Source organism: Falco peregrinus, chromosome 6, assembly GCF_023634155.1.
Source record: "Falco peregrinus isolate bFalPer1 chromosome 6, bFalPer1.pri, whole genome shotgun sequence".
Taxonomy (NCBI): Eukaryota; Metazoa; Chordata; class Aves; order Falconiformes; family Falconidae; genus Falco; species Falco peregrinus.
In genome coordinates, this window is record NC_073726.1 from 86,366,722 (window position 1) to 86,385,416 (window position 18,695).

An 18,695-nucleotide genomic window follows, 5' to 3' on the forward strand; every position below is an offset into this window, starting at 1 on the left:
TGAAAATCGTCCTTCATTAAGCAGCAGAAAGTAGCAGGGAAGACATCAGACTGAAAAATGTTACAACCGTATGCATAATTATGGATTGGAATAAAATAAAACAGTTCATGAAAGTCACTTTTAACCTAACATCACTTTAATTAATAGGATGTAACAGCTGTGTCACTGGGACCTGCCAGTCCCAGCACACTACGAACCACCAGCCAGCCATATGACTAGGGATGTTACATTCCCTTCCCTTTGATCTTGGCCTGTTTCCCAATTTAACCACTCCACCATAAAAAGCTCATTAGGCAAAGACAGCAGACTGCCTTCAAAGCAAGTCAAGAACTAGCTTCCTCATCTCAACCTCTATATGTCATTTTTTTAATACCCTTCCAATAATCAAAAATAATCCCTCTGGAACAACAACAGTATTTTTGATAGGGACACACAAACTGCTGCGACTGATCAGATCAATGATCTACCTAATTCAGTAACATATTTCTAGAAGTAACTGTATCAGATGCTTAAAGTAGCACTAACTATAAGTAGCAATTTCAATTCATGTCTATTTTTGACATTTTAAAATGCAATTCTGCTTCACAGTATGATGAAATTCTCCGGTTCCTTATTGCCAGGTGTTAAGGTCTTGTCCCCAAACTCCAGAGAATCATGATCAGGCTTGACTCCAAGCAAAGTCCTTTTTGAATTCCAGAAGGGGAAAAAGTGGGACTCAGAGCTGGGCCCTCTTGCAATGTATTTCAGCTAAAGTACTCACTAAACTTTGTTTCAGACAACATCGTAAAACACTGCAGTAAGAAGCTGACAGATGTCCTTCTCAAAAAGTGCTTCTTCCTACCAGTTGGTCAACCTATCCCCTGAGGAACAAGGTTTATCTCTCTTCCTCTTCTGCTCTGACTACACAGAAATAATACAACTCCAAGCATTCTTACTATGCAACATATATACACCATTTCTAGACTCCCCAAAAATTTGGCCAGAGTGATAATCTGCAGCTATCGAGCTCCTAGCCTCTCTGTTTGAAAAAGGTGTTCCAATCATTTTTGTATTTGTACTCTGGAGCACCAAGAAGCAAGTCACGGAAGGACAGAGGGTCTCCTGAGTGACACACATTGGGCCAACAGAGAGGAGAAGGGGAGCTCAAAAGCAACCCAGGCTCAACATGAGGAGGAAAAGAAAAGGCAAGTGGGTACAGGCAGAAGATAAAGAGGAACATGTGACGAAATGATGAGAGAATATTGTTCATAGTGATAGAATCCAAGATTTTCAATCATTCCTCATTTCTGTCTAGGCACTGTATTACAGGAGAACCTCAGGACATTTGAAGGACAGCTTTACAAATTTTCACGAAGAACTCTACCAACACTGCAGCACTGATGAAAATCTTTACAAACAATATTCATTTGAAAATATTAAGAGGGTAAAGACAAAAGTTACCACCACTGCTTGACTGGAGAACAGAAGTCAGTATTTTGCTAGCACAACAAAAATATAATTTGACATACAGGCAGTAAATCTTAGGGGACTTTGACACCAAAACAGACGAGCGTTTGATGCAGCTGAGAATGGGAACCAATAGATGTAAAGGGGGTGAAAGGTTCAAAGGCTTAATCCCAGCTACAACCTTCTGAACCACTATGAACAAGGCAAGACCACACTTGTGAATGCCAGACAGGGCATTAAGACACAAAATGATGAGAATCTGTAGGAAAATAAGGTATTCTGGGAATTCTTGCATGGGGACAGGTGGGAAGAGTCACACTGGAAATTGAGATACAAAAACCCAAATTGAGAATACGGAAATTCAAGTCAAGGATCACAGCCAGGCTACAGAAAGTATCCAGCAGCGATGTGGCTGTGCAGTGTGTGCCATTTGAGAAGGGAATCTGAAGAAGAAAGAGTAAGAAGGAAAGATCAATACATCTGCAACAGTTTTGCTGAACTCAAACTGATGGTTGTATATTTACCAAAAAACAGAAAGGCTTAGGTTTGTGTCTTTCTGTCTTTCTTGTTCTTATGTCAAGAGAAAGCTTAAAAAGAAATATGTAGTTTGTTTTCCTTTTTATGTCTTTCTTTCGAGATGTTCATTATTTTGTACCCCTTTAGTACATCCACTTTGATTTTTCTTTCATTTGAGAAGATTATGGTCAATCACTCCAGTTAAGAGAATGTTTCTATGGCTCTAATGATTTCCATTTACTTCTGCTCATTTATTGAGTGTGAACAAAACTAAACATGATATTTTAGTTGAGGCTGTACCACTGGATTTTATGATGGCATTCAGTATTATAATTCAAACTATTCATATCCTTACTAGTATTTCTTTCTTTCTTTTTTCTGGTTATCCCTACTGAACACTATGCACGGGACTTTTCATGATCAGTTACAGTAAGGAAGTGGTTAAAATTATGCCTTGTAGTGTGCATTAGCCCATAATTATAAACAGTAATTTTAATTTACTAGTGCATTGTCAATTAACTTAACTCTAGAGGTTAAAAACCTCATGAGATGCCCTATAATCTGCTCCAGCCTCTACTAATTTTATATTCCACTTCCTGTGGAAGGTTTGCCAACTCACTGTCATAGATCAATAGTAAATATACTGTGAGCTCTATCATTTATTTTCAACTTGGCAAAAGACTATCACAAAGTCCTACAGTCTGTGTCTTGGCTCTTTTCAGACTCAATACCTTGTCTTTCTACTTACACTCTGATTTGAATAGGGCAGTAGGAAAAGAGACTTCAAGATACTTCTCTTTTGCTCCAAGGTACAGTTAAGTTAGACTATGCATGGCTGCATTTTTAAAATTTTTCTAAAATGTTCTCAAAAACTTCTAGCAACAAAGGTTCCATTACATCCCCAGATGTCAGGCCAGTGACATACTTTGAAGTTTTCCTTAATGATTAGATTAAATGTTCTTTCATCTAAATTAGTAAATATGCACATTTTCCAAATTTACTTACAGAAAGCTGTATATTCCCATCTCCTCCATCTCAGGTTAAATAAATGAAAACCATCACATTTTCATTGGCTAAATCTCTTATTCTTTCTGCTCTCAGTTGATTATGTTATTTTTGAAACTGGACAGAAACTGGATATGGTACACAAGCTGGGTTCTCACCAGCACTGAGCAGAATGAGTTACTGAAAAAAACACCCTAAACGAAGTGTGTCCAACATCGTGAACACTGCTTGTGCTTATGATATATCACTGTTCCAACCATTTCTCTACAGACTTTTCACTGATACCCTGTCAGTTGTTCTCTGTTTTGTATTTGTGCATTTCTTTTCCCTCCTCCATGGTAATGTTATGCCATTGTTTATATTCAGTTTCATTTTCTCACATTGTTTCATTTATGCAGTTCATCATGAACGTTCTGAATTCCAATTACACCCTCCAAAACTGTAGCAGACACTTGGTAGCATCTGCAAACACTGCAAGCATGCCCTGTCCTTCCCCATCCGAGTCATTAATGCCAATATTGACAAGAACAGGCGCAAGGATGGGTGACAAGACTTCACTCATAAGCCCCTTTTAATTGGATATGCTTATGTTCAAGAAAACATCTAAAGCTATGCAGATACCTATGCTGAACAGACCTAAATGTATGAATTGATTTACTAAAGGAAAATTTTGTTTTTCTCACAGCAAGGGACTTTGAGGAAGGCACTGATATTCAAGTAAATTAGATTATCTGGCTCTGTGTTACCTTCCTTTATGGAAAGCATACTTAGAGAATTCAGAGATCAGCAAAGCAGGTTTTCCTTCAAAAAAGACATGCTGGTAAACATCCACCATATCATCACTGAGTGATTTAAATGAAATTATAGACACTTGATGTATCAATTCCATTGGTATGAAAGAATTTTCATTAGCCTGAAATTCCCTGGACCACTCTTAGGATTAACTTTTCTCTACCCCTTTAAGAACGAAAATTCCAAAATGCAATAATAAAACCCCATTCCTAGCATCTTTTTATTTTCTTTTTATGTTAACACCATCATCCCAGCACAGAGATGATTTTCAGCTACATGAGCACCACTAATATAAGTCCACCAAACACTCTTTCCAGTAGTAGTAGGATACTTATAAGCTTCAGCAAGGATTGACTGTGCCATTTGAACTGGGGGGGGGGTTCTTTGAAGTATACCTCATCCTCTTCCTTCCAGCCTCAAACTGTCAGAAAGGATTTCCAGGTTCAGTGCACTTCCCTCTCTACTTCTATCAATTGAAATGTAAAATAAATTTTTCATACTTTGAAAAAATGAATATCACTTTGCAATAGCCACTGGAATCTGAAGTCAGTCTAAGTTAGGAAGCCAATGCCAAGCTGCTAAAACTTTATGCAGGAAATAATCAAGAAACAACATAGACTTGGTTTCAAAAACAAGCAACCTGAGCAAGGAATATCCATCATTACAACTACAGCAAAGAAATTAAAACACAGAAGCGGATGGACTCCTGTTCTCATGGAAACTAAATTCTTTTTCTGAAAAAGCAGTGATGAAGTGGTAAAGTAGGTTGCTTTTATTTAAATCACTTTTTCCTAGCTTCTCCAAAAAGAAAACAAACGAACAAAACAGCACCACCGGACATCACCAAACACAACACCCTATACATAATACATTTATGGAAAATGTAAGAAACAAAGTGCATTTAATTTTGCATAAACATGTTTTCTGCCTGGGCAAATCCACATGCAAGAAAACGCTTGCATCTGAAAGCATAGTTCTCGCATGACTGCAGCACTAAGACTGCCATATTGCATATGGGAATATCCAGAGGTCACACCTCAAATAATCCACTGTACTTCTTTGAAGCATCTGCAAAGACACATGTGCAGCCCACTTTTTTTTCTATTTCCAGATTCTATCTTCAAACAGTTCCTTCCAGACTTTTAATTGTTAAGTGTATCAAGGCTATAACTGATGCTTTTTTGCACTCAACCTTGTAGACAAGATATACAGAAAGAAATATGCCTACAATGAGGTGAAGTCCTGAGCATCTGCACTTCACCTTTCTATTATGCATACTTATCACAGACAGAAGATATACTTTCAGATTACTTACGAGAAAATTGCATTCCTCATTTTTTCTCAAGCATGAGAAAACAGCTTTTCAAAAACCTTGTTCTACTCAAGTTTCCTAAACATAAAAGTAATGAGTTACTCAAACTTATGTCTAAAAACCCAGGGTGAAAAAGGAAACCATTTCCAGTTTGTTTACAATTTTTTTTAATCTTATCTAATGAATACTCATCAGTATGATAAAAACAATGATACAGATACCTAGTCCTGAGAATGATGACAGATTTGCACCTCTTCTATCACATCCTCTTTTTCTCTTTCAGCTTATTTCCTTTGGTAACTACATACATCTAACTATACTCAGCATACTATACAGGTGAATTGGACATTTTCACAGCAATGCCTTCTCCCTTTCAATGAGCAACAAGTATATCAGCATGTCAGAAACAGTTCTTCAGGTGTCTGCAGTCAGATGTATAATCTACTACAATGCTGGATTCCCACTCGGTACAATCCTTCTCTCCCCACTCTCTCTTATGAAGTAACTTCACTTGAGATTCTACATAAGTAAACCCTGTTTCTGTACCTGCTTGAGACTGAACTACTGTCCTTGGTATTCTTTTTGTCAAAGTTTGGTCTTTGGAGCAAGGAACTACTCCCTCAATAAAAAATTGTTTAAGTCTTTGCATAAATAAGGAAATACCATCCTTATCGTACCTGTCATGCAGCATTTTGTTGCTCAGTATAAATCTCTATGATTTTCTAAAGCTGTCCAGTAACTAATAAGTTAAGATAGAACTCTATAAGATTTATCATCCACTTAGAACAGGTCTAAAATCATATTTCCACAGAATATCTTTTCCACTTGAAAAGAACCCTTTTGTTTTCTATGAGACTTAAATTTTAGTTGAAGAATACTGTGGAAGACAGTGCTGTAATTTTTTTTTTTAATTCCGTAAGAGGAACAAGGGTTTAACTTACAGAAATATTAGAACAAAATCTCAAGCTTAACACATACTAGGAGAACAAACCTGTTGTGGTAGCCAGTCTCACACTCAGAAGCCCTCCAGACTATAGAGGCTTCCTTACCTCTAGGCAGGCCTTTCAGTTTGCATTATGTCCAATGAATTCCTGACTAGCAGTTTTTGTTTTCGAGTTCATGGCATAGTTCTAGCTCCAAATGTGTTTTGGCAAAACTCTGACATGAAGAGAACCCATATCTCAGCTTGGGAGTGCAGAAAAGGAAGGCAGGATTTCACCTCTTGAGCTCTGTGCTGTATCGCAAGTACAAAATGTGAAATATAACACACTTCTGACCGCAGCCTTTAGAGCCTGATCATCGCTATTTTCCTATTTTTTCCCTGTTCATTTTTCAAAGGGATTAAGTAAAGACCACATCAAAGAAACTTTAAACCAGTCATAAAATATCAAATTCCAATTCCTACGGTAAACATGACTAAACTGTTACACATAAATACATTAAAATTAATCCCATCCAGTAATCTGCAAGGTGCTATTTCTGCCAACAAAACAGTCGAGTCATAGCTGTCCTCAGGGCGCAAAACTGAAGTTCACCCATTTTGGTGCATTTACAATTTTGGCTTCTAAGCACTACTGCTAATAACTCCAGATGTAATAACATGAGGGGAATTACAAAACCAGAATGTCTAAGTGATTGCAACTGTGAGATTGTATCTGAATTAACTGAAGCTTCAAGGACAAGAAGTGGATTACAGAACACAGATCTACACTAAAACTTTCAAATTATTAAACAATTAAGGCATACAATCCCAGAGCTGTGCTTATTAGTTACCATGCTCCTTGACTAAGGAGGAGGAGGGGGCTAAGAGACACTGAAAAGTGTGGCACATTCTAGAGGGGTCAAACCACACCATGTCTCCCTGACACACCCCTGCTCAGAACAAGTCCTCATGGAATACCATCAGGTTGCTTTCGCATTCTGCCAGCACCCAAGAAAGAGGAGTTGAACTGCTCTTCCCAGCCATCTTCAGAGTTAAAATACAATGACTTTGCTTGCTGCTAACTTGCCAGTCAGTCAGGGAAGTGCCTGGCGGCAGATGTTTCTGTCAGGAGAGGGTCAGCAAGGCCAGAGATAAAACCACCAGAGATTTTCCACTGCTCTGTCACTGGATAGGAACCCCACAAACCCTCTATGGCGATCAAAGTCAGTTTCTAAGAACGAACTCTGTCCAAGATTTAACCAGAGTAAACTAGAGATTAGATCCAGCCTTTTGACAGGAAGGTAAACTTGCTGAAAAGCCTCCCAGTTTACAGCTGTGGTTAAAGCAAACCAACTTCCAGGGTGGAAAACCGAAAGATTTTTCCTTCTAAGAATCAGTTATGCAAGGGACTCCAGAGGAAAAAGACACGTTGGGAAAAAAGACTGGGAAGCAAAATTCAAATTATGAATTCAGTCAAATGTTTCTGCAGAAATAAAGACTAAAGCTCTGTATGAGCTCAAGTACGTAAGTGAAACTTCACGTAATTGTAAATGTTTAATGAGCAGATTATATTCATGGTAATTAGATAATCAAGTTCAAAGCCTCAGCAGCACATAGGAAATAGCAAAAAGGTTTATTTTTAGATACTCAATACTGAAAATTTGTGGAGCACAAACCAAATCTGCAATGCATAAGAGGTTCTGCTGCTTTGACCCATATAAATTCCTCTCCATGCTTCTGCTAAACCACCTTTTCACCACACTGATGGCTGCATGGGATTTCTTGTCCTCTCCAGCTGCTGTGTTTGCACTTAACATTCTCCCCACGTGAAACAGCAGGGTGGACAGCCACAGCTAGAGCCACTGCTGCTGGGGGTAAACAAGTTGCTTATTTTTAAGACCACGCAGTCTCCTATATGCAATTTTGCCAACAGGGCAGCTCAGTAGTTGCTATAGCACCTACTTCAACTGAGATACAGAAGATGTTGCTAATATAACCAGAATGTCTTGGGTATCACTGAACACAGTTGTTAACAGCCCTTGAAAGGGAGATGAGATGAGCAGAGTTTCCCAGCTCTGTCATGGATCACAGAGCCCAAACAGCCCAAACAGCTCAGCCTTCCTTTCTCAAACATTCTGCCCACAGGTGCGCAACCCATGGGGCCAACCTGCTCCACTGCCATGTCTCTGTTCTCTAATCCCTAAAGCCGGGCTTCTCCCTTCTTGTCTGCCTGTTTCAGACAGGCAGCTGGGAGTTCTGAGCAGATTGTTTGATCCCCCCAAACCCTTTTAGCATGCTATTCCCTGACTCCAAAACAGTCCGCACAGGGAAGAAGGAATGGTGGCATTTCTGTAGACACAGCATATGATGCCACACATCATGCTCAAAACTTTAAAAGCCTAAAAATCCACAGGAAGCAAAGGGTATGTTCCTTCAACTTTCAAACTGGCATTTTAATCATAAAAGAGTAATTTCAGAATTAAGACTTCCAAAAACTGTTGGAAATCTAGTGCACAGCTCTTTACTCTGTTAAGCATGACTCTTCTGTGACTATGGAAAGTGCTTTACAGAAGACCAAGCATACTAAAAAAGATGTCACTCATTGATATTTTTGTTGTTACTCAAAAAAATAGTCTGAAGAAGAATATGAGAAAGACAAAGGAAGACAGAAGAGAACCGGCTAAGAAAGCCAAATCCTCTTTCCTGCAATGCTCCTGGGCCACTGGGCTGATGTTGGAGAGTTCCTGCAGTCCTTGGAAAGGATGTCTCACCTCAAACTGCAGACTGGAACCAGTCCAGTTGCAATATGAAGCCAAACCAGTGCTCTCAGCCAAAGAGGTAGTCCACCACCCAGACACAGCGACACTTCCTTTCCTTAAACCCATCTCCCTGTCAGAAGCCAGACTTCTGGAAAGTTTTACAAGACCTCCCCAGTCTCATAATCTCTTTAAGAGATGCAGCACCTGTGGTTTTTGAAACATTCAAAATAACATTGGAGAAAAAAGGCAGGAAGAACAGTTTAGTAAGATAAAAGCACAGCCAGTCTCTGAATTCCATCATTCTTTATAATAATTTAAACTTGAGTGCTACTTTTGGCTGGAGTAGAGTTAATTTTCTTCACAGCAGCTAGTATGGGGCTGTGTTTTGGATCTGTGCTGACAACAGTGTTGGTATCACAGGGATGTTTCAGTTACCACCATGCAGTGCTTACACAGAGTCAAGGCCTCTTCTGCTTCCCACTCACCCCGGCAGCGAGCAGGTTGGGGAAGCACAAGAAGCTGGGAGGCGACACGGCTGGGACAGCTGACCCCAACTGCCCAAAGGGATCTCCCACACCATACGAGGCTCAGCATATAAAGCTGGGGGAAGAAGAAGGAAGGGGGAGACATTTGGAGTGATGGCCCTGGTCTTCCCAATAACTGTCACATGTGCTGGAGTCCCTTCCTTGAGGTGGCTCAACACCTGCCTGCCGATGGGAAGCAGTGAATGAATTCCTTGTTTTGCTTTGCTTGCATGCACAGCTTTTGCTTTACTTATTAAACTGTCTTTATCTCAACCCACAAGTTTTCTCACTTCTACCCTTCTAATTTTCTCCCCCATCCCACTGGGGGGAGCGTGTGAGAGATTGTATGGTGCTTAGTTGTTAACTGGAGTTAAACCATGAGAAATCGATAAAACATTTTACTGATTTAGAAAAGAAAATTCAGTTTTGATTTCTTCATTCTGTTGAGAGTAGTAATCAAAGCTGTATGGACAGAGAATGCTCACACAAAGTACACCTTGGCTTTCAAATTTTATTTGCTGTTTGGCAGCTATGGTCTGCCCCTCCAGCCCTTTGGGTGTAAGAAAAAATACTTTTAGTCATTTTTTTTATGTGGCATATATGTGCCACATTTAATAGTGGCATATGAAGCTCAACTTCAGTCCAGTCTTTCTAGTGCTCACACTGCAAGGCTGGGCATGCACTTACATTTTCTGTTTATCTGTACCTCTTTCTCTCTCTGTCACCACCCCCATTCTCCTCCAGACACTCACACTCCCAGAGGGCAGTGCAAACAGGCCCAGAATTTGTCCTTTGATGATTCAGAAAAATATTGAGATGTTCAAGAAAACAGGAAAAAAAAGTAACAGACAAGGCACTATGAAATCTACAGAAATTAAGAAGATTAAAAGCTGAGAGAACCTGAACTCTCAAAGAGAAAGTCTGAGCCCCTATATATAACAGAAACTATATCTCACGTATAAAAAAGCACAGCCCAAGCCATCCACTTTGCTGTTTTCACAATCAAATGTGAGGACTCCAACAATCCTGCCACAGAAAAGTTTATCTTCTGCACACATTTACTAGGTAAGTTCACAGTCCCAGCTGCTGCCCATATTTCTGTAAAAGGAACATCACTCTGTCTTTGCTGCATGGCAGCCTTATCAGTAGCAGATACCATGTAAGGCCTCAAAGAGATAACAGGCACATTATCAGCAGTGAGTGCGAGACTCTTTCTTGTGAAAGCCATTTTTTTTCTGCAGGCTCTCCAGACATCCCACTTGAGGTGTGAAAGGCCTGGAAACTGCTACGGCCACTTCTGCTGTTGCCATTTCAGCTGTCCATGGAGAAGCGATTAAAACATTGCAGTGTGCTCTGCATCTGGCTAAGAAAAATCTCAGTGCTCTTACATGGCAATATTTATTCTGCACTCAAAAATACTGTTGCAGTGCCTGAGCCAAAATATTTTACTGCATTCACTGCTCCTACACATGCTCCTGTATCTATGTACAGGACACAAAAGTGAGAATTTTTTTGCATGGTAACAGTTGGGCATTAAACATTTCCAATACTCATATGGTGAGCTCACAGGGCATTCTCCAGCACAGAAAGCATCACAGAGTTCAACAAATGGTTTAAGTCTTTGGCTCACTTTCATACAGTGAACAAGCCTTTTCTACTTTCCATCCCCACTTCATTCAGCAGAACAAGATCCATATCAACACAAATTTCCCTTTGTAAGTAGTTTTAATGTAATGTGTTACTGCATGAGTGGAAGGCCCTGCAATATGGCCACGTGTCCTGCTTTTACTCTGCTGTGAGGATAGTAACCTCCAGCAGATGAGTCTGGTGGGCAGACAGGAGGAAGGACATGGTAAACTGTCATAGTAAGAGTCACCAAATCTCATGTATTTTTTTGTCCTTCTTTCTTTTCACCTTTCCCTTCTTACTCTGAAATTAACAAGTATCCACATGGAAAGCACGTGACCCACTCTTCATGGAACTGAACTGCAGAAGTACTAAAAGTTTATGAAAGGCAATGTATCTGCACACTTTGGCATGTACTATGAAATATGCCCTGTGCTCTTGCACTCATTCTCCCAGAAAAGGGCACAGGAGTGAACATGGATACAAATGAAGCACATAGCTTTCACCTCCACTGTCTGCACTGCTTACCTTCATTAACTGCATGAGGCTTAATAATGCAACAAGTACAATTTGCGAATTTTGCACTGTTGGCTGGTCCACGACCTCCACTGGAGGGAAAGAACAATTCCAGCTCCTGAAAACAATTGTAATTGAATACATTTTAGATTGATCTAGCTGCATACATAAGTTTTTATCATAAATAACATCTGAAGTATTCATAGTCACAGAAGGTAAACCTTAATACCTTTCCCTCTCTGGTAGCATTGCTACAATCATAAAAAAATTATTTGAATATTTCTTCCCCTCTTTTCACTTCTGCACACAATCCATTTCCATTCAGAGCATTCAAAATGCTGCTGCCGCAATCACTTGGTAGAGGTGTTACCAGTTTTCTGAATTCTTTCTCTCTCTTTCCTGAGTATCTTTCCAAAATCCACTCCCATATACATGTATTTTATCTTCCCTCTTTTCACATGGTCTTTTCCACTATATGAGCAAAAATGCAACTACCATCCATTTCTCAGTACGTTTTCTTTCCATATACAAAACTGACCTCTATCCCATTTGTTTATATGTTTTTCCTCTTGTTATAAGCAACTAAACTTTGTCTAAAATTGCTGACTTATCCTCATGCCTTATTGACTGTTGTTTGGGGTTTTTTTTTTAATCTTACTGAATTGAAGCTGATGTACTCAACTGCTCTGATTTCTGGGATGAATCAGAAGAACCTCTTTGCCTCTGATCACTTCTTTTCTTCCCACCATCACTATTCCAGGTATCATATAGCTTGGGTCTTAGATCATACTGGGGTGAGCCTGGCAGCCAGGTTTCCTTCTTCAGTGATATGTTTTCACTGTTCACTGCCAGCTTCATGCTTGTTCCATACCGTTTATTCACATATGTTACACCATCTGCCAATTAGCATTAGTCAAATGCTCAAAACAGAATATTGCATTTCAGACCTATTGGTCAAGTTCAGTAAAAGAATTGATAAATTTGCATTTAAGGGAAATAATAATATCCTGGAAATACTACTACCAAATCTGATTTCTCCCTGTGTAACAGTAGCAATGCTAAAGACCAGTTTCTGAAATTGTCCCATTTAATTTACTAGCTCAATACTTAGCTATATCCCAGCCTTTAGCTCATGGCACTCTGACGATCCCTATAATCTGTGCTTGAACACTTATACAGCTCAAACTAGTGGATCTTTCAATAGAAGGGAAAATGGCTTTTGTTTTTCTCCTAGCAAAAAAATCCACATTTTAAGTGGGCATATCTGAGATAAAAGGGTTTATTTCCTACATCCTTCTACTGATAAAACGCTGCATGCTTCAAAGACCTTGTCCCACTGTTAATTAATGTTTACTCTAAAAGAAGCAGCCAGGAAAAGGCAGCAAAATATTTACAATATTTAACACTTTGTTTTATCCATTAAAAGACATAAAAGAAAAGTAACTAGGTAATGCTGAAGGACTAGGATAATGAAATGCCAAACTATAACCAAGTGGAGCCTTAATTTTTTTTCCTTTCCCTTTATTCCTAATCTAAAGGAATTCCAAAATCTGGACTGCAGAGAGACACCAGCTTAGAGTATACCAGAGGCATAATTTCTTTTGTCATTTAGCCCCCAAAAGAGCGATGCAGTCTTCCATTCTAACTGTTCAGTTTACAACACATTCATTGAATGTGTTGAGACTTCAGTCTTCCTTCAGAAGAGTTCATTTAGGTCCCTTTATCACATATTTCTATCTTTTCAGCAAAGCTTCTGCAAGGTGCAGTCAACTAGTTTCCATGGCAATTGCTATACAGCCATATAACTGGGCCTACTAGAATTAAAATAGGCACAGGGGTATTAAATTTACAATTTTGTTTGATTTATTGAAGATTGGTATCAGTAACACCCCAAAGATGCACGCACCTGCAAAAGTTCAGCAAAATAATCCCGCAGACACAAAAATGCTGCAGATGACTCAGGCCTTCAAACAGCATTTCAAAAATAATGACATGTAAAAAGAACAACAAACTTAAGCCAAAGCACATACTTATGCTTCTAATCAACATTTTATGCGAACAGATATGCTTTCCCACACTCAGTTCAAAAGCTGTCACAGTTGTCGTGGCAGTATGCAGGAACAAAGGGAAATTTTCACCCTCATATATGAGGATATCTAGCTATTTAACCAGAACTACAATGATGTTTCTGATTATAATTCTCCTTCATCAGAAAAGATCAATTTCCAAACTCTTCCTAACTCTGTACCATCTTCATCCAGTCTGCCAGCAGAAGTAGTACTTCAGGTCCAGCATATGATTTCTCGTCAAAACTAGAGGCACAGGGAGAGGATCCAGCAGCCCAGGCACGGGGCAGATCAGGGAGATGAGTGCTTGACCACCAGAAAACCACGCACACTTTGCAAGTAGCTTGCTATGCCACACAGCCTAACGGCCAGCTCGAAGAAGAGGCTGGCCAGCCCTGCCCTCACCACCAGGGTATAATCATGTCTACATATATTTTCTAGGATACAGTACTTGGCAGTTTATTAGGTATTCCAGGGCAGGTCTCCCTCCAGCTGTTCCAATTTAAAGAGAGGAAAGACTAGGATCAAGGAAGCAACAACTGGTATCTTTTTTCTTGCTGTCTAGAGCTAAGATCCCACAGCACAATACCAATCAATCATGAGGTAATCTTTATTCTTGCCATCATTTATCAGCACATTTACCCCACAACAATACCCCACAATGCAAATAGTCACCTCAATTCTGTAGAAATGCTGGTAATATCTATCACCCAGTCCCAGGGCTTTTTCTTAGCACTACACCAAGGAAAGGCACACTACAAACAAAGCAAAAGAGAACCAAACTCCTCAAAGCCAAGCCCACTGTACTACCTCTTAAACCACAAAGCATTACAAAGTGGCCTGTTTTCATATTTATTCGTTCTGAACAATAACAGCAGAGGAAAGCAGGCTCCAGGCAGAGGACTAGCAAGGACTGTAGAGGAGAAGAGATAAGTGAAATGCAGGGGGGCACAAAAGGATTTAATTGTTTAATCCCTTTGTTTTTATGACCAACATTGGTAGGCTACAGGTAGATTACACAGACTATGCAATTATCTCAATGCTTGTGATGTACAGAAGACATTAAAAATGACCAGGCATGCTCTCTTGATCAAAGCGCCCAAGGCTCCCCTTTGTGACAGAGATAAACAAGATTTCTGTTTTCAGTTTATTTTTCCATTGTAAAAACGATCTATGAAGAATACCTCAAGTAGTTCTGAACTCAAGCAGGGAAAAATATGAGGAATTTCTGACCCAGCTGTTACCAGATAAAGTAAAAATAAACTTCAGTCAACAAACAGTCAAAAACTTACTTGAGCAGCTGAAGCTACCGAATCTGGGCCATGAGCTGCATTTCTTAGGCCATCGTGTCCAAAGTTCACTCTAATGCTGTCTGGTGCATCACTCTGAGCCACTGCAGAGTTTGCTGGCCCCAGTAATGTTTTCCATTTACAAACTGCATCATCTCCTAAGATTTCCATAGCAACAATGGGACCACTCGTTATAAACTGGAGAAGCTCACTGCAAAACGGAAACAGCACATGGTGATCAACACTACAAATAAAAATCAACAAATACATATGATCCAGTGGAGATGCTCAGAACTCAACTCGGCAAGGCCTTGAGCAACCTGATCTAACTTCGAAGTTGGCTCTGTTTTGACTAGGAGGTTGGACTAGGTCACGTGCGGACGTTCCCTTCTTATTATGGTTGCAGAAAAAGAACCAGATAATAAAAACTCACTCAAGCTACTGTGTTGTATGTTAAAATTTCAAACTAATTTTTAAAAGATCAGTACTGGAAACAGGATGAGACCCTGCTAACCATTTTTCTGACAGGAATGATTCCTAAGAATGTCTCTTCTGCATAGCAGGATTTCACGATTGTCCACAGATGACCTGTGTGTGCTCCCCATTGACACAACTTCAGCACTGCTGTCAGGATGGATTTCTCCACTGCCCCGTGGATCTCTCCCGTGGATTTTGCCCAGCCAAAATCCAAAGTAGCAGAGAAGGGAGAAGCAAGATTTGGAAAGTTTGCAGGGGAGAGGGGATGTAACCACCAAGTGACTTACCACATCCTGGCATAGGCAGAACTCAACTGATTTTAATGGGATGAATCTGAGTAAGGAGAAAAGACTGTCAGGAGCAGCCTGCCTCCTGTCCTGACCACTTCAATCGCTCGGAAAACAATGACCCAAAACTGGGAACCCAGAAGTTCTATTTAAAAACTAAACAAAACAACATCACTATACTTCTGTATCTTTACAGAACATGTATACAAACAAGCCTGCCTTTTCACTGTGTAGTCTGGACAGAACCAACAAAGGAAAAAGTTGACTCAATACTTTTTGTACTTCTTTCTTTAAAAAAAAGCTTTACGCAATTATAATTGTGGATGTGTATGCTTCTCCAGCCACCTTGCTCCTAATGATCATTTACACAATGATCAATGGACAAGAAGAGAAGAGAAATCCTACTAGCTTTTAGCTAAAGGAACAATATTAAAATTATGAAAAGTTACATAAAGAAACTACGTAGGGAGAAGCTATTGGAACTTAGGTTCTGTTGGTCAGAGACTGCTTCTTTAGAATACAGTTAAATGGCTTACACATACCTATACCCAAGAAAAAAGGAATTTCTACAACACTGCTTACTGTGCAGACTATTCCTGAATCTTAAATACATTTTAAAAAATAAATTCTTTAATAAGAAAAACATTCTTCTCCAAAAAAGTAGAATTGCTATTTTTCCCTACTATTCAGTAGACTTACGTTGACTAATGAATTTGCAAACTAAATTTGAACTTAAAGACTAGTATTACAATGCTAAATATCAATGAGTCAGAGTTTTTACATTTCACTGCCTTGAAGATTCTTGTTCTATTTGGTTTGTAATGCTTCATAACTATTTGCTTCTAATTTAGAGAAAAATCCCATACAGAAGGTGGGGCCAATAGGACTGTAGGATGTGAGACAGGCACATCACAATGGACAAAAGCTACAGTTCCTCAGACAATTACCATTGGTGTAGATAGACATCTGTGAAATAACACTACAGGTAAAATTCTTGCTTATTTATCAACATAATCAAGCAGGCTTACTCAGCAAAGAAAAGGCAATTCTAAATCATCCTCTGATCTCCGTGGCCAGACATAGCCTGGGGCCACGTCTCCGTGAAAGGCTTCAGTTTGGACCCACAATAAATCAGTTGCTGTTGCAGGAGAGCAGCTGGCAGATCCTAATACTCAAGCACTTTGTGACAGTACTAAAAACAGGTCTTTCAACCAAGTCAGTGCAAACTGAAGTTCCAACATGGCTGAAAAATACAAGGGAGATCTGCACCCTCTTCCTAAAAGAGGCAGACCACCAAATCCAGAGGGAGGAAAAGTAAGTTGTTTGTTGACATCTTCAGACAAAGTAGAAATGACACTACCTGTGGGTCATAACCATCAATCTGGTCAGTTACAGAAAGACAAAAGTTTTTCATGTTAGGTGGAGCAATCCAGCATCAGGGAAGTTTGACAATTTGCCCAAGGGTAGCAGTACAGTAAACAACTGCTCCATGCACTATCCTTTCAGTTACTTAGGATTTGGGGTACTTGCTACCAAATCAATTCTCACAGCTAAGTGTTCCCCCCTAATTCTCACTACCTGCAAGCTCCACCCTGATCCTGAAGATGCTCCTTCCCTTGGCTTTGAAGTTTCACCTTACTAGGAGCATTTTCACTTCAGAAAGACCAAAGAAATTGCCCTGATATCATCAGGCTGTAAAGAGTGCAAGTTAAAACCCTGAAGGGCTGCAATAAAGATCTGTCCCTGGAGAAAGACGAACAGGGTGCATACTGTGCAAAGGGCTCCACACAGCTAAGTTCTGATTTTCCCATGGTCCTGCAGTACCAAATATGGTAAATAAATGCTGTGCATTCAATAAATAAGTTTATTACATGTCAAGCTGAAATTGATATACCTACTTATAAAAAGGTTTTGATTGATGGTCTACATAAAAGTCAGCTGCTTCTTTTCTGGAAAAGCAAAAAGACATAGATATAAATATATAGGTATACATACGTATATATACAAAACTCTCCTGAAAACCACAAACCGTCATTCATCAACATGATTCTACAGGTAATGTCTTCCCAAGCTGGACAGCTTGTGGGGTGTTCATGACCAATAACAGAAACTACATTTAACTTTCTGTCATATTTTGTGTGGTTACATGCGTAACTTGTAGCTGGACTCCTCCTTAGGCTCCTGCTCTGGGAAGGAGGTAATTACTGAAACCTGTAGGTAGCATGGACTTTCAGGGTCATTGATGGTCCCCACGTTCTCAAGCTGAGAAATAAATGTAGCAGTCACCTTCTTGCTGAGCCATTCACTGTTACACTGTTTTCATCCTTCATCTCAGTTTGAGTGTGTATACTGGTTAATGAAGTTTGGTTTAAAAGCATAAATGAAAAATTTATCTGCTTCACTGGGACTTATTTCCTTATCAAGGCTTATGTTTGATTAAACTGGTGCGCAACAGAATATTGCATAACCTGGTTTCTATTCAGTATCCTCAAATGTTTCGAGTCACACAGGCACCACAATGCCCTCCAAATTAAAACTTGCTTTCTTCCACACTTTCCCACTTGAAAACTCAATTTGGTCTTGCACTTTCCCTCGGGGAACACAGCAGTTACTATACACTGCTTTCTCCCAAAGCAATGGGATTTCTGCAATGAGGGGGACTCCTTACATTGCCAGGCAAATAAAAGCCACCAGGCATACACAGCATGTCTGTACCACAGCTGTTACTTAACCTTTACTCAACGACTGGAAGCAAAAAGACAGCCTTTTCAGACAGGGCAGTGGCCCTCTCCAAGCTCTGCATTGCTAAAGCCACGCTGCTAGCAGCACAGGGCTCAGCAACCCAGCTAGACCAGTTCCAGGGACCATGGTGCAGACTCACCATCCACCCACTGGTAGGTATACCATTCTGTGGGCTTTTCACCTCCTGCAGCCAGTCAACCCACTCTCTGCTTTTTCTCAGGCTGCTTCTCATGTGTAACTTTTGCTGACTGCACTGCTTTTTCTGCATGGCAACAACTAGAAAAATCCATGGAGATTTTCAAGCCTATCCCTGTTAATTTGCAGCTTTGAAATTCCAGTTCAGAAGCGCAGGCTTGATCCTGGCTTGCTCCAAATCCTGGTGTGTACCACTTTCTGAAGCTGGAATTTGTAGAGAA

At 39.9% G+C, this 18,695-nt stretch overlaps 1 protein-coding gene across 1 annotated transcript in view; it reads right to left on the reverse strand.

Annotated features, from left to right (window-relative positions):
• Positions 1 to 18,695, reverse strand: part of NME7 (NME/NM23 family member 7) — a 94,986-nt gene that overhangs the window by 43,992 nt on the left and 32,299 nt on the right. Inside the window, exons 5-7 of the mRNA XM_055809201.1 lie at positions 17,436 to 17,486; positions 14,777 to 14,984; positions 11,431 to 11,536 (exon numbers count right to left, since the gene is read on the reverse strand). Coding sequence (XP_055665176.1) covers positions 11,431 to 11,536; positions 14,777 to 14,984; positions 17,436 to 17,486 — 365 coding nt within the window. The remainder of the gene's footprint in view (positions 1 to 11,430; positions 11,537 to 14,776; positions 14,985 to 17,435; positions 17,487 to 18,695) is intronic.